General features: G+C 40.1%; 2 protein-coding genes and 1 non-coding gene across 5 annotated transcripts; 1 reads left to right on the top strand and 2 right to left on the bottom strand.

The window, feature by feature from the left end:
- Positions 1 to 34: 34 nt before the first annotated feature.
- Positions 35 to 7,459, bottom strand: LOC102701100 (DNA repair protein RAD4). 2 transcript variants are annotated; one of them, XM_006660082.3, is made up of 13 exons: positions 7,226 to 7,459; positions 7,031 to 7,122; positions 6,084 to 6,377; positions 5,684 to 5,776; positions 5,442 to 5,537; positions 5,232 to 5,333; positions 3,812 to 3,861; positions 2,519 to 3,253; positions 2,236 to 2,401; positions 1,943 to 2,137; positions 1,719 to 1,868; positions 1,410 to 1,619; positions 35 to 696 (listed from the first exon to the last, which is right to left on the bottom strand). In XM_006660082.3, the coding sequence occupies exons 1-13, from the start codon at positions 7,284 to 7,286 to the stop codon at positions 313 to 315; spliced, it is 2,628 nt and encodes an 875-aa protein (XP_006660145.1). In that variant the 5' UTR covers positions 7,287 to 7,459; the 3' UTR covers positions 35 to 312. The 2 variants fall into 2 exon arrangements, with proteins under 2 accessions (XP_006660145.1, XP_015696104.1); XM_015840618.2 differs by lacking the exons at positions 7,031 to 7,122; positions 7,226 to 7,459 and having other exon boundaries at positions 5,442 to 5,583; positions 6,084 to 6,174.
- Positions 7,460 to 7,585: 126 nt separating this feature from the next.
- TRNAG-CCC lies at positions 7,586 to 7,656 on the top strand. Its single transcript has one exon. It is a non-coding gene; the product is annotated as a tRNA-Gly (tRNA).
- A 1,913-nt stretch (positions 7,657 to 9,569) lies between these two features.
- Positions 9,570 to 14,066, bottom strand: LOC102700824 (vacuolar fusion protein CCZ1 homolog). 2 transcript variants are annotated; one of them, XM_006660081.3, is made up of 10 exons: positions 13,861 to 14,066; positions 13,241 to 13,334; positions 12,632 to 12,815; positions 12,374 to 12,483; positions 11,744 to 11,839; positions 11,494 to 11,648; positions 11,187 to 11,430; positions 10,868 to 11,023; positions 10,352 to 10,581; positions 9,570 to 9,942 (listed from the first exon to the last, which is right to left on the bottom strand). In XM_006660081.3, exons 1-10 carry the CDS (start codon positions 14,034 to 14,036, stop codon positions 9,912 to 9,914), a joined length of 1,476 nt encoding a protein of 491 aa, XP_006660144.3. In that variant the 5' UTR covers positions 14,037 to 14,066; the 3' UTR covers positions 9,570 to 9,911. The 2 variants fall into 2 exon arrangements, with proteins under 2 accessions (XP_006660144.3, XP_040383061.1); XM_040527127.1 differs by having other exon boundaries at positions 11,187 to 11,648.
- Between the last annotated feature and the right edge of the window lie 1,617 nt (positions 14,067 to 15,683).

Raw genomic sequence — 15,683 nt, 5'->3', positions numbered from 1 at the left:
ATCAAGTTTCGTAGTGAAGAGATGGAAGGAATAACCCACAATCTCAACATTAGAGTGATAAAATCTTAGCTTGATGGCACTATGTTGAAACTTATAACATACCGTTAACAGTGTACCCAGTGCATTTGTTACAATCAGTTTCAACACATCAGTTCAGGACAAAAGCTGAACTTTGGGCTTACCCATGCATCTGCACAAAAATGCATCAAAACCTGCACTAGTCAGAAGCATCACAACTACCATAGTTTTGAGAATCCACCTGGGACCAAAAACAGGCTACGCCTGAGCTAATGTATTTCTGATATCATATTGCTACAATTCCTCGACTTGGATTGAAAATCCACATGGGCAGCGTTTTGTCCTCACAAATGTCTCTTCGTCAAAGCTTTGATCTTCCTCTGGAAACTCATGTTCATGTTCATGGGCAAGAAAAGGAGAATCTAGCAGTCGGTCCTCCTGCAGTCTGCTTGCACGAGTTTTGGTTTCCGAGCTTCGAGTGTCGTTGGTGCTTTTCTGCTGGCTAGAATCTTTCGATGGTCCAGAAGGACCGTGATCTGATGAAGGCGCTTTGTAAGAGTCCTTCAACCGCTGTCTGGTTACGACAGAACAGAGCAGCTGGTACCACCTAATAAGAGCCTGAGCTTCCTGCTGTTTCCTCTCCTCAGCTTGTCTCTGTTCCTCTTCTTCTGCATATGCCTAGCAGCAGGCATAGTAGTCAATTATACCAAACTATAGAGATACCTTTGTATAACACCAGGATGAAACAAGGGCAATTAGCTTTGCATCTTAGTTTTGATTTCGGTATAAGAGTAACAGAAAATTTGATCAATAACACTAAAAATATGTGCAAATTGGGGAAAAAGAATATCAACATTGAGGATGCCATGTGGGGCCTAGGCCTACATGCCAGTGATACATCGATGTTATTTTAGAACTTGCTTGATCCTAGCAGTGTAATTGAGCAATTAATCCTGTGAGAGAAAAATAGGAGCTCAATTGGCATGTTACCCAAAAGCCTAGGGAAACCTAGACAAGATTATAATAACTACCTCTAGCATATACATGAATAACAATTCTACCCTTGACCATTACACTACTTACCTTCACCCGGAGTTCATGCATTATAATGAGACATGCCTAACAATGAGCTATGCACTTCCATGAAACATACTTATGCAAATACCTTTCAGACATGTACCTTTGAGCAAAGATTGCTACAACATTCCATATTTGAAGGTTAACATGTTTAGGCTGACATCTGATACTTAAAGATTGTTTAATAATTTTACCTAATTAAACATCAGAAATATATTGCATAAAAGATTTGGCTAATCTTGTAGACAGAAGGATGACTGGGTTCAGAATTTTGAAAAATAAATCAAGCACCCAGTCTCAACAATTCAGCATACCTCTAAGATAATATTTTTGAATTCAGAACAGACAACAATTCCATCAAAAACAGGATGGCACCGGCCGCTTCGATAATCAAATCCAACCATTGCTGGAGCATAATCGATTCCAAGTCTCTTTGCAACCTGGAATAGTCTTGGTAACCTCAGGTGTACAGTGCCAGGAGGAAGGCACTTCTCTGACCATACATCAACTTGACCGCGGTCATTCTTGGATACATTTTAGCATTTAATTAGAATGGCACATCACAAAAATAAGCACCGAGCATCACCTAATGAAAATCAATAGTCGTGATAAAGGAGACGTACTTTCGGCACAATACCATTTACTGCATGCGGAAGTTGCAGAGGTTCCAGCTGCCATTTACCATATAGTTCCAAGGTTGGCTTAAGCTCATCTTCATTACTATTAGATTGAAGTGACTGAGAATTGAAAGTCCTCTTTGGCCGCGTCACAATCTGCGGACAGAAAAATGATTACTTGAACATAAATACAGAGAATAAATTGCTAGTTCTGTGATTCTGTTATGAACCTTTGCAGGCAACTCGTTTTCTCTGACTTGCAGACCCTCCCGCAACCATCCATGTCTTGATTGCAGTGTCTGAACGCAAGATCTAGGGTAAACAGGATGCCCTTTACAGAAGCCAAGCACTGGACCTTTGGGGTGAAGAACTTGGTTCTTGTGAAGCCATTTCTCAAGGGCATATAAGTGATGGTCTTTGTAAGCCTAAGTGGTTACATAAATAGTTAGAAAAACCAACATTCAACCTTGAAAGAAGCAAAAGGCTCTGTTAATCAATATCATAAACTCAGTAAGTGCCTTGCCTGTTGACTGGTAGGAAGAGGCTCTGTTAAGGCCCGGGTCTGAAGTTCCATGTCTTCAGTGTCGTTTGTTGCTGCCAATTCAAGCCGTTCTAGGGGTGCCAAAACATTTTTCCACCACTCAGGATTCACTCTCCCCTGAACAATTCTGTGCCATTGCAAGCAATACCTAGGAAAAAGTAGAACACAATCCTCAAACCAGTTCTCTTAACAATTTCCAAAAGCAAAGAATGCATCCTCATGATTTTACACAGCTACTAAATTAGGAATTATTAAAGAGGCAAACCTTCTGGTCACATCTTTAGCACCATTTCCAGCAAAGGCAACAACGTATCTCAAAGGCTTCCTGCAAACAGCAGAAGCAGCTTCTATCTTTTGTTCACCATCAATAATATCATTTACAACATCAACATGGACCCATTTTCCTGAAGATGCCTGACCACCACAAAATACCTCAGCCCAAAACAATGGCGCTCCACTCCTTGACCAAACAGTGCTTGAGTTGCATGGGGCTTCTGCACTTTTGTTTAACTTCTTGAATGGTGGAGTAGAATTTAGTATGCTATCAGTTGATAGATTTAAGTGAGTAGCTAGCTCATTGTCTTGAACTTCAGCTGCAGAGGCTAAAAGAGCCATTTCCAGCTGCAACTCAAATTCCCAGTCCCCTTTTCGTTTTGGTACTTCAGCATTACTGGTGGAAGGATATTGGCTGCTGGATGAGCTATCTTTTGATTGTGATGCACAGCTAATTCCATGATCTGCCTTGCACTTTGACAATTTTTTGGATAAACTTTTCTTGCAGCCTTGCACTTTGTGTTTCTTTGGAGTTGTATCGATGCTATCTTCAGTATTATCTTGTGATTGTGATACGACAGGAGAAAGATTATTATGCTCATTATGACCTGCAACAAAGGAACTAGATGGCAGTGCCTTTGTACAAAGCCTAGGTGCATCCTGATTTGATGTCTCCATTGATTTAGTATCAGGCTTGAGACCAGCAACATCCATATTTGTAACAAACCTAGAAGTGAAGCTATACTTAGGAATCGTTCGGAAGTTATCAAACAAGATCACAGGATAACATAATGAACCATGTATGCGTGTTTACTAAATACAATAGATGGTCTTACAATTGATATTTGCTTGATATTTATGGGAAGTTTGATAAGAAAGAAGGAAAAAAAAATAAAACCAACTTGTGGAGGATTTTATCAAACTATAATTGGACATCAACTATTCTAACTCACACCCAAGGATTTTATCAAACTATAATTTATTCAAACTCAGTTGGAACTGTTCTACTGAATCACTCTTTTAAGATTGGACATAAATCCATTTTTCCTGGAGTAAAGGAAAAGAAGAAATCTATCCTCCGGAAGAAATCAGAAAATCCAGTTTTCACCACAGAATTAAACATGCATATCACAACAAGTGTTTACTATCATTATATACCTGTTTGGAGCAAAAGCAAACATCATTCGACAAGAATGGACTGCAATGCAATGTATTATTTTTTATGCAAACAGTTCAGGAAAGGCTAGAATCAATCATAAAGCTAATCACGATGTGAAATCCATACCTAGCTGTTAAGTTGAGAGCCCTAAACAGTGCCACTGAAAGTGCACAAACCTGCATGCAAACCATTTATTTGGCAGCTTCATAAACAGAAATAATGAGTTGCTTTAAAGAAAGGAAATTCTTTATTTGTCATTGAAAGACTGAAAGTTGACATTATACCTTGTATGCCATTGAAAAATTTCTCCCTTCATTGTCACTCCACAGTTTTGTTCCCTTATTTGCCACACCATCAGTCCCATATAATTTCACTGTTAAGTGGTTCACAAAAAGACATATCTGCCATTCGTTTTCATCTTCTCCCCTTCCTCTTTATATCATTCTCCTAGCCAAAAAGGAGTCAAGGTACACATGGTCCTTCCATTGTAACATCAAAGAACCTCTCCCCATTATCTTCCCCATGGTCCTAGCACAAGTTCTGCAGTGTCAAGATGTTCTCCCATACCCATATTTGTTTACCCTAAAGCAATTTGGTGATCAGAGAATTTTCTCACTGGAATTGCCAAAGGATGATTGAGTTCCACTGAGAACTACTCAGTACTACTAATGACACATTCTACCCTGTATGCTTATTAACACATCGTGTGTTCTATGTCAATGGGGACCGATCGGCTTGTTAATGCATCTCTATTCTCCCTTGTTCCAAGGTGAGAATCCTGGGGCCGCTTGCTTTCCTTTGGAAGTTTTACTGCATAGCGCATGGTGCAAGAATCATGTCAGTAGGCCCTTGCAGCCTCCTTTCGCTTCTGCTTATGCTTATAAGCCTTTGAATTTTTAACCTTAAATTTTGAGTTGATTTTGGGGTTCTTTTCATCGTAGTTTATTTTTCAGTCTTGTCTTTTAGATCGTTAAGAACATGAATATAAAAGTTTTATTCACAAATTATTTTTCGTTTGCAAATATGTCGTTTGGCTTTTTACAATCGCCCCCTTTTCGTGTGCACTGTTACTGAAGGGATACTCTATGTCGCTAACTTGACATGCTCACACCAAAAGTTAGGTGTTTGGAGTCTCATCTTTGTATTTAGGTTTCATTACTTTATATGTGGGCCCAAAAGTTGGCAGGTTTATGAGGATGGGATCAGCATTTTGGGGCGGGGGAACCTGACTGACATATTTTTTGAATGTTGGCAGCAATGTTTGCTACAGGAGCAGAAAACAATGGAAATAACAGAACAATATTTAGGGGTGCAATGAAGGGATACCAAAATTTCAAATGGCATATAACAAATTGTGTCAACTTTCAGTAGCAGCTAAAGTATCCATTATCAGATGGAAAACAAATTGTCGGGCATTTAGATATGATAACTCTTGTTCACTTCTCAGATTATCCAAATCTGAGAAGCATGGATAGGAAAAATAAGTTAGCTGAAATAAAGACAGCAGATGTGTTTCACAGTGTAGTCTCCAGGGAAGATAAAATACCTCTTCAGCGGTGCCTACATGATTTTGAAGAGCAAATGCCAAATTTGATTCAAAAGATCCCCTGTCATCTGAGTGTGGAGTTACACAGAAAGTGCGATGAAACTACAAAAGAAATGCAAACAAAAAGGTTGCATGCAAAAACTACTATTTCATAAAACTTCACATTTTTATTCGATCAAAATAATATTCAAAGGGCCAAAGGGGACTTACCCAGCTCACAAGACTACGCAACTCATTAGCTTTCAGAATTGGAGTTTCTACAGAATTCCATAGTACATGTTGTGGTAAAACAGAGAGGATTGATGCCTGATAAGAATCAAAGAATATTTGACATGACTCTTGAAATGCACCTCTGTTTTAAAAATCATGATTCGTAAATATATAATACCACCTAATCTTTTGGAACATGGGAAATTTAAAATATGGCATAAATGAATACCACTGTAATGCACCTGAATAAGAGGATCATTGCAAGCCTTGTCAATCACCCTACCCCTTGCCAGTAGGCAAAGCAAATGGACCCTGTGCACGAGTTCAGCCAACTCCTGGATGAATCAGAAAATAAAACTACCAGGTCACAATTCCAAGATAACAAAGATATTTAAAGCAAACAAGAAAAGGACTAGGAAGTGACTCTTAAAGATAAGGTTCATAGCTTGCTAGATTACAGAACGCTACATACAACTTGGGGAAAAAACTGACACCAGGCAACTCTTAGAAGGCGGATTGAAATTAAAAAAATGATTTATCACAGTATAAAGTTATAGTAACGGGTTATAAGCTTAATGCACATGTTTATGTGCTCATCAATGTAAGACGACTTGAGTGAAAATTTATTTCATGAAATGCTACCTTTTCTTCAGCAGTAAGTCTCCGAACAGTCTTTTTTTCAGTGGAAGAGGGTACATCAGTGAATTCAACAGTGAATGTCTCTCCAAGTTCATAACTCTCTTTGTGTTCTTCTGCAAGAATATGCCCTTCTTCCCAGTCCATATCAGCTGCATCACATCCTCTAATTGCCTCTGGATCTTCTTTATCTAAACTGTTCTTTTCAGAGCTGCACCTCGTCATCCCTGCATCATCATCACCCTCTGTGTGGACCTTAACGTTTTTACCCTTGTCCCCCAATGCTGATTCCATTTCCACCTGAAGAGACAGTAGAAAGTGAGTCCTAGTAGCTTAAATCTATCCACATCACTAAATCTACAGATTCCTAAGCCTGAACCTATGTAGGATCCACCATATATAGTTTGTTTATTTTTGTACCAAAATTAAGATATTATACCGTAATTCTTGAGCTTTCTTTGGACATACGCTTGAGAAATATGCTTGGGAAATATGCGTGCATCTCATACTGCCAAAACACACACAAGTGTGCATCTTAGTTATGCAGAGTTGCAAGTGTTCTCACATCTTAGTTATGCAGAGTCGCAAAGCATTCTCAGGGAAATTGGATCACCTTGATGTAATCGTGTGAGATCAATAAAGCTACCTTTATCTAAAAAAATAAACTTCTTAGCATGCAAAACTCAAACTAAAAAAAAAAAAACTCAACCTTTTAAATCAAAACTGACTAGTTTAGCGACTTTCATGTCATACAATATGAACACATGTCAACAATCCAATCGTGCATAATGACAAGTCACATTTGGAGCCGACAGTCCGAAACAAAGGCATGAACGGTTTTTCTTTCCATGAACAGCCCAATGGACACATCCATTTTACATTGGTGAAATTTTGCAATAGCCTTCAACAACCGCGATTCAGTTGCCCCCGGCACACGGTCGCACTAGCCTTACCTTGGCGGGCGATTTCCCTTTCACGGCCGACGACGAAGCTCTCCGGCGGCGCGTGCCGCCCGACGCGGCATCCCCTCCTCCACTCCTCGCTCCTACACAAGGAACATGGTTTGGGTGAGAATGACGGAGCTAGGAGGATCCAGGGAAACGGGACGGGGAGGAGGGACGGAGGCGCGCGGCCGGAGCACGACGAACCGGGAGGCGGGGTTTCGGCGGCGTCGGCGTCGCGCCCGCGCTGGCTCCTCCTGGTCCGCATCACCTGGTATTACTGGTAAGATCAGGTGCAGCAAATCCCCGCGGCTTGGTCGACCGTCGCGATTCTCTGTGGCGGCGATGGCGGCTTGGGGGACATGAAGGGGGAAGCGGCGGAGAATTGTCGCCGGCGGCGGGCGTTAGGTTTGCGGCGCCACGTCGCGGGCCCGCGGACTGGTGGCCGTTTCGCGCGCCGCGAGGCGAGGGGTGGGCCCACATGTAAGTGTGTTTCGCTGACAATAGCGGGCCCACCAGCCTGGCGCACGAGCTATAGATTTATAATTTGAGTTTTGGAGCAGTTGGGCGCATCTGGTGTAGTGGTATCATAGTACCCTCCCACGGTACTGACCGGGGTTCGATTCCCCGGATGCGCAATTTTTTATTTTAGTTATTGTTTCATCTTTTTTTTTTCCTTCATTTTTTTTTCTGAATCTATAAACCTCGTGCGTTAGGAATCCGGAAATGCTAGCGAACACAATCTTTTTCCCCCGTCCTGGACACGGTGCCTTGGTCTATCTTTGCTAGGTGAGCGTTGTGTGGTGTTTGCATGTGTCATTGGTCTATTTGTTCGATGTACATTTTGAGAGGCCGATTGATTCCTGTATGCTAAGTTTTGGCTATATGAGATAAAAGGAGGAGTTGTCTTTTCATATAGTTGGGGCATGTCCTTATATTTGCGCCGTTCTCGAGCGTTGGATTTCGGTCGTCTGCGTCCTAATCGACGCAACCTCCAGGTGCCCTTTGATGCCAGATCCTGTGCTGTAGGGAAGAAGGCAGCTGTTTGAACCGAGAAACAGGTTACGGTGCACATTTGAATATCTATTTTGATTCCATCCAAAAGTTTTTCATAGTAATAATTGTACATCAACATGTTACCTCTCTCCCACACGAAGCAACTCTATGGAAGCATGCGCATCTCCTCCGTTGTGCGGTTGTGCCATGTTGTCTTATCCTTTGTCTTATCCTCCTATGCCACACACGGTGATCTCACCCCATGCATGCAGTCTTGTAGGCCTGGAGCCGCCTCGCTAGGCCTCAATGGGAGAATCTAAATATATGTTTGACTGATCGTGTGCACAACATTCTTTGTTGCTGTTTTATTCAGCTAAAATGGAGGGTAAAATACCATATCTAGGCTAATACTAAGAGCATGTTCAATAGTAGAGTCTATTATGGGCTTTATCTTAAGCCACGTCAGTAGAAAAAACTTCTCATACAAATGACAGTTTTTCAAGCTAACTCTTCATAATTACAGACTAATTAATTCCCCGTTCACATTCCATCTGATCAGCGCCTCTGATCAGAGTCAGCACACATACAACACAAATTTTCTGGTTGTCTCTTCGTTTTATGCGCCAAGAGTCGATGTTTTGCTGACTCTATGCAAAACAACCATTTTTGTCTCTTCTATCCTCTCTCTTCCACGTCAGCAAGCATGCAGCGATAGAGACGACAATGAGAGCCCTCTGTACGTGCCCTAAGGGATATCATGTCTGATACCAAGGTACCAACTGATATCTATGTTGTGCTTTCGACCTTATAGCACTTCGATTTTTTATTTAATATCGTTGATTTTTATGTTTATATTTAACAGTTCGTCTAATTTTAAATTTTTTGCAAATATATAAAATTATAAGTCATTTTTAAAATTTTTTTAATAATAACTCAAATCATGACAAAATAATTAATTTAAAGTTTTCTAATAACACGATGATCAAATATAAAAAAAATCAACATGTCAACTAATAAAAAGGAAAAGTAGTAGATATCATACCACTTTATACCTACCTACCTAGATATCAAACCGCTCCAATAAACTTCCAATCCATAGCAGCCCCTTCTCCCCCACTCCCAAAATAGAAATATCATAATACACATATTCTCGTAATAAGATCCCATTCGATATGTCTTAACCGTTCTGATTATCTCTTTATAGTTAGTATCACCATAACTTTCACTGTTTACAAGTCATTTTATGTTTGTTCTAAATCAAACATTTTTAAGGTTAACCAAGTTTATAGAAAAATATACTAACATCCACGAGACCAAATTAGTTTCATTTTATCCACCATCGAATATATTTTACAATATATTTATTTTATATTGAAAATATTGTTATAATTTTCTATAAATCTAGTCAAATCTCTTTAGGTTTGCATTAGTTTGAACCCAAAATGTCCTGTAATATGAAATAAATGTATTAAGATTTTAAATCCCAAGATATCACTGCGGGCATAAGAATAAGTTGGGCAAATCACAGCAATACACTGAAGAGAAACACAAATCGAAAACAGTACATGAACTGAATGAACTAGTACTACATAAGTCATCAGGTCCATAGTCAGCATTTACAACAAATACACATGGCCATGGCCATAAGTATGATGTATCCGGAACTGGAAGGACGTCGGAAGGCAAACCGACTATTTCCTGCCCCATATTGTTCTCTAACGAAGCTATTTGTATGAATTGCAAGGCAACAACATGGCATCTGTACGGCCTGTACGAATCTATTCAAATAACAAGATCCATGTTCGTGACACCATGAGGGAGTGACAGCCTAAATTAACGACAAACTGGATAGGTCATGGTGGTTTCGGGAAAAACAATCATCTCCATTTGGGTGTTCCTAGTCTGTAGAGAATGCTCCTTCACAGTACCTGAGAGAGGATGCCAATCATTAGCAAAATAAAATCCATATTTAGGTGGTTAGGCGATGCATCAGAATGGAACTGTTTTAACTCAAGCGATCACTGCAACAAGAGATGGTGATATAATGCGGTAAGATATGCTTCAGCACCTTTACAAGGTATTGAGGCCGTGTTCGGCCATCCTATAAGTTAACTAAGCCTCACTCATTTTCCGTACACACGTTTTACGAACTGCTAAATGATGTATTTTTTACAAAAATTTTCTATAGTAAAGTTGTTTTAAAAAATCATATTAATCTATTTTATATTTTTTTAATAATTAATAATTAATTAATCATGTACTAATCAATTACTACGTTTTTCGTGCCAGGGCATAAGTTAACTTATGCACCCCTCATGAACAGGGCCTGAGACGTACCTGTTGCTGAACTTCTCAACAGCAGTAGATGCATAAAGAAGTGTTTCGCCACCCTTCTCTAACGCCATATAAAGTTCTCTTCCTCGGGAAACTTTAGCAATAACCCATGCATTGTTTTTTGCTCTGATGCATACTTCAAAATCCTTGTCATGGCAAGAGCCAGACCTCTTTGCTCTCGACTTCTCCAAATCTATTTCTTCTCTTACTCTATTCAGGGAAAGTAGAGAATCCTGCAGGATTTCATTGCAGAGCATTAAAAGAAATGTATGGCAATCCAATTCAACACAAAGCATAAAATTGCAAACGAAGAACAAAAGTGAGGAAGGAATGTGAGAAACAAAGTGATCATCTAAGATGTACTAGTTTACAAAAACAACAGAATAATATTAACATTCTATAAGATCTACACTTTACAAGTATATGGAAATATTGATGTGTAGAGAAGAACATGACCATTAATACTTATCATAAGAAATATCATATGTTTACTATATACAAGGATGCAACAGAACATACTTTTGATAGGGTGGTGACTTTCCCAGGTGGGGAGGCTCTTGATACTTTTCTATCCGGATCAACAAGTAAGTAGCGATATCCACCAACATGATAAGCATTTTCTCCTCCCCATCCTCGTGATAATTTCTGCTCTACAGTCACAATGTTCTGTGATGCCTGCAATATACATATAAAAATTTGAGCATGTGTTCATAACCACGTTGGGGGGGGGGGGGGGTTACATAGGGATATTTCTTATTTTCATCCAACATGACGTGTTTGAGGTCAGCACTGCATCAAGAAATCCTGAAAGGGTGGAAACTATACAAGGATCACTCACATTTTCAAGAAGATGTTTCTTCACATGAGCAATGCCATCATCTCCATTTATTAGTGATGAAGATGGAATAAGTAGTAGGATGGTTATGTTCTTGTGCTCATAAACACAGAGGTGCATGCGGTCTTCGGCCTGCTGGAACCACAGTATGGGAACCCAAGGTGCAGCACCACGGACTTCTGAAGTAGTGGAACCAGTAGCAACAAAACCATCCTTTCCCTTGTATAGTTTCTCACGCTGGAGAGGCCTGAAATAATGACGCATCTGATTTTGTCCAGTAGGAGAAGTATCACGAGATCGACTGCGATACCTTTCTACTGAAGCTGTTCCATTTGACGAACTAGAAGTGGGGCCAGCATGAACAGAAGTTCCTTTTCGCAGATAGGACCAGGAATTTGCATTGGATGATAAAGCACGAGGAGTCAACCTCAAGACAGCATAAGTATATAGGTTTAGCGTATCATCCTACAAAGTAATACAGCTATGTTAACCACATGAGAACACCAGCTCAAAGCTAAAATAGGATTTCATAAGAAGTAATGATTAAAGGGAGACCATACCGGTGGTAATGTTGTAGACACCAAGAGATTTTCAAATAATACAAGTGATTGGCACAGGACATTTCCAAGACATGACCCAAGAATTGTGGTGAGTGACTGTAAACATTCATGCATCAATAGTTGACATAGATAAAACAGTCTACATGATTATCAGAGTCAAGATGATTTTAAACAGTACTTTAATCATAGCTTCATCACTAATGCTGGACTTAACAATGATACAATTGCTATACAGGTTTACTAAGTTGTGATTCAGTTGGTTCCAAAAGTTTTTCTCTCGGAAAGCAGGATTCTACATACTTATTGACAAAACCATTTCAATGGACCTATGTGCGGAATTACAACAGGTCAACCATTTTTAAGCCTAGAAACCTTATTAGCTACTTCTGAAAATGACTACTAGACCCCCAAGAAAATGCCGATCTCACACAAGATTTGAAAACCTGACCACAACTCTGGACAGGACATAAATAACAGGCTGCTAGCAAGAAGCATAACATTTTTCTTTCACATAATCAATAAGCATAAGAGCAAGGGACGACTATCACTTATTCACATGTCCTGAAAAGACATTACAGTAATCTTTCTGTAATTAAGAGGTCTTTCAGATTTGAAGGCTATATTTCCTACCTGAACTTCAAGTGCCACTTCCCGTGAGATTGTCAGCATTTGGACAGTTCCTCGCTCCTTTAGGCAATCACGGAAGGTTGGAAATTGCAGTTTTTTACCAGAATTAAAATCTGCTCAAGAACATATTCATGAAGTAGCAAATATATATGAGTTTGGTTTAGCTAATTAGTTAAAGCACAGATGTATCATCATATATTTCTTTCAAAAGGTAATGTTTCTCTCATGTTTACCCAAAGGATGAATGGAAACGAGACCCACCACTTAAATAATCTGTGACAAAAGTACGAAGGTGACCCCGGGCAAGTTCAGCACTGGGTTGCCTGTCGAGTAAAGTTCGAATTGGTCCATGGAACATTGTGAAAAGCGAATGAACCTCTTTAAGAATTCCTTGCAATGCATCACACCGCCAAGTTGACTCAGTGTCCTTGTTTTTCTCTACCACCTACGTGTGAACAAGTTTTCACTGGAAATGAATACGATAATTATAAAAGTTATAAGCACAAAAAATATTTACAGACAATTTTCTGGGAAATGGAAGACATCTTATGAGGCAATCATAGCTTCTTAAGTTAAAACAAAACTATCATGAGCTTCACAACTGTCTGTGAAACTAAAGACAGCATGCCCAAGCTCAAATACGTGAATTATCATAGATACATTGTGATAACACGAAATTCACTTTGGTGGCAGATTAGACATGCTCTTGATTCTTGAATGTTTTCAGGATGTAAATACTGTTTGATGTCAATAGATGCCGGGAAGACGTTATATTATCTTTCTAAATACATCCAATTGAAGAGGTGAGAGTGCAACAATTTGGTTGATAACAAATAGTTATGAACTATTAATGTAGTGAACAGCCATTACCAGAACCATCCATATATCTGCTTCAGCTTGGTAAAAAACATGGGAGTGCTTCTCTGATTCTATCACCTCACAATCATCATCAGGAGAAAATATTCTGCACAGAAATAGCATCCAAGATATGAGCAGGTGTTAAGTGGAGAAGCACCGGTGCAACCTCGTGAGTAGAGGCCAAACTGTTTGTGGTTGAAACTAACAGAAAAATGTTGCCCGAGAAAGCATTGTTAATCAATTAGAAATACTAGAAGTGCCTTGGATTTTGCATTTGTTACAGCAAAACTTAAGAACTAAACTCGAAAATAAAACTCTAGATTCAATAAACAACAGGTTGTATGACTGAGCTATCTTGAAAGCAGATCATAGGAAGTTCAATGGGGATCAAAGGAGGGTCTCATTCGCCTCCGACTACCGTTTCAATTAATCAGGCCAGAATTCCCTCTTTAAGCTTCCGAGAGAGGAGAAAACGCCTAGCCTGGAGGCAAAGGTTTCGGTGGCATTTTTGCTCGTCCAAGATCACGAAGCTAAGTGCTACATGGTTCGTAAGCTCCACTAGAGATCAAGCAGCAACCGAACAGGGGGCGGAGGATGGGGGGTAGGGAAGGAGCAAACTGCAATTCGCAAACCTAGCGAAGGTGATGATCCCCTCGCAGAGGCCGATGACGGAGAGCTGGAGCAGGATGGGGCAGTCGGCGGGGTGGAAGAAGAGGATCTTGTCGAGCTCCTGCCCCTCCTGCTGCCCCCTCCTCAGGTCGAACACGCACAGCTGCGCCCCGTCCCCCGCCGCCGACGAGAGCCCCATACCGACCGACCGCGCGGTGCGTTGGGTGGGGGTTCCCCGAGGGAGGGAGGGAGGGAGGGAGGGAGGAGAGGAGCGGGGGCGGAGATCCGGCGGGCGAGAGGGCGGCGCGGCCGGGGAGGAGCGCGTGGCCGCGGTGCGGGCGGCCGGCGACTGGACGGTGCTCGCGGAGGAGGAAGGCGGCGGCGGACTGGTGGGTGCGAGGCGAGCGTGACGGGCCCACGAGTTGGGCTTCGGCCGGCCCCGGCTGGATGAGATCGAGGCCCATGTGGTGATGATACAGGCCCATGGGCCCATTCGCACGCCGCTCGTAGGAGGGCCTCATGGGTCATGGCCCAGCATGTTGCCCACGTAGGACCGGGAAAGTCCACGTGTCACCGAATGGCCTAATTCATGGTGGGCCAGGGCCTGGCCCAAACCTAGCTATGCTATGGCCCCTGTAAACAGGATTACTCGTCGTTTACCCTTCTTCAGCTTTGTAGAGATTAAAATTTTAAAACTTAGATTTTAGAGCTGATTTTGAGTTTTTTCATTATAGTTTATTTCTTATTATTTGGTTTTAAATTGCTAAGGATATGTATGTAAATTGTTTCACCCATGAATTGCTTTTCTGATCGTTGACAGGTCGTTTCTATTGTAGATAAGTTAAGCAAAACGACGAGCTCTATGCTTCGTTAAAATCCATCAACTCTCCCTTCATGCTCATATATATTCGCGAGGTTTCACTAAGATTTCATAATGCAACTTGTTGAAAAATAATTCTAGTACACCTTAATGCAAAATAAAAGTGTGGCCACATATATATAGTCTAGCTATGGTGAGTCGCGACTCACGAATTGCTCCGTGGTTTTATTTTTAGAGATTTTTAAGTATCTCTTTGAGATTTTAAAGTGACTGTATAATATTAATAAAATAATCAATGATTTAGGTTATTAAAAGAATCTAAAACAAATACTCAAACATCTTCAAAAATGGAAAATTTTTGTGTGCTATAAGATTTTGATATGAAGAATTTTTTGTCATATAAATCAAAATTTGAGGTAATATGATATATTTTTGGATCTCGACTCATGGAGCCGCCCGTGAGTCGTGACTCACCGCAGCTAGACTTTTATATATATATATATATATATATATATATATATATATATATGGTAAATTTGGTGCAAAGTGAAATTAATTAAGTGTGTTTACCCTCTGGTCATAAACATTTAATCGATGTTTAGTAGAATATTTTAATCAAACTTTTGAAATAAATTTTAACCGTTAATAAGTTCCCAAATGTTTAATTTAAAAATAAATGGAATTTGATAAGTTTATTTACCTTGAAAAGTCTATCGTAGTACCACAAATGTACTCCAAATATAGAACTAATGGTAAAAAATTACAAAAGTTTGATTGTATCTTACCTAAACATCAAATATTTATGATAAAAAACAATCACATAATTCATACCTTTTGTTTTGCAAAATATAGTACAAACATCGCTTACAGGTAAAAGAATAGTTAGCCATAAATACGAGCACCCGGGCTAATTCTAGTCCCAAGTGGATAGATCTCACCACTAGAAGCAATCACTGATTGGATCATATCATAAACATAAAAAAATAATATGGCCGAAATCAGCCTCATTAGTACTTCCCATTCTTG

The sequence above is a fragment of the Oryza brachyantha genome, chromosome 8 (assembly GCF_000231095.2).
Source record: "Oryza brachyantha chromosome 8, ObraRS2, whole genome shotgun sequence".
Classification (NCBI taxonomy): domain Eukaryota; kingdom Viridiplantae; phylum Streptophyta; class Magnoliopsida; order Poales; family Poaceae; genus Oryza; species Oryza brachyantha.
Note: the sequence above shows the minus strand (reverse complement) of the source record. Positions and strands in the feature narration are given on the sequence as shown.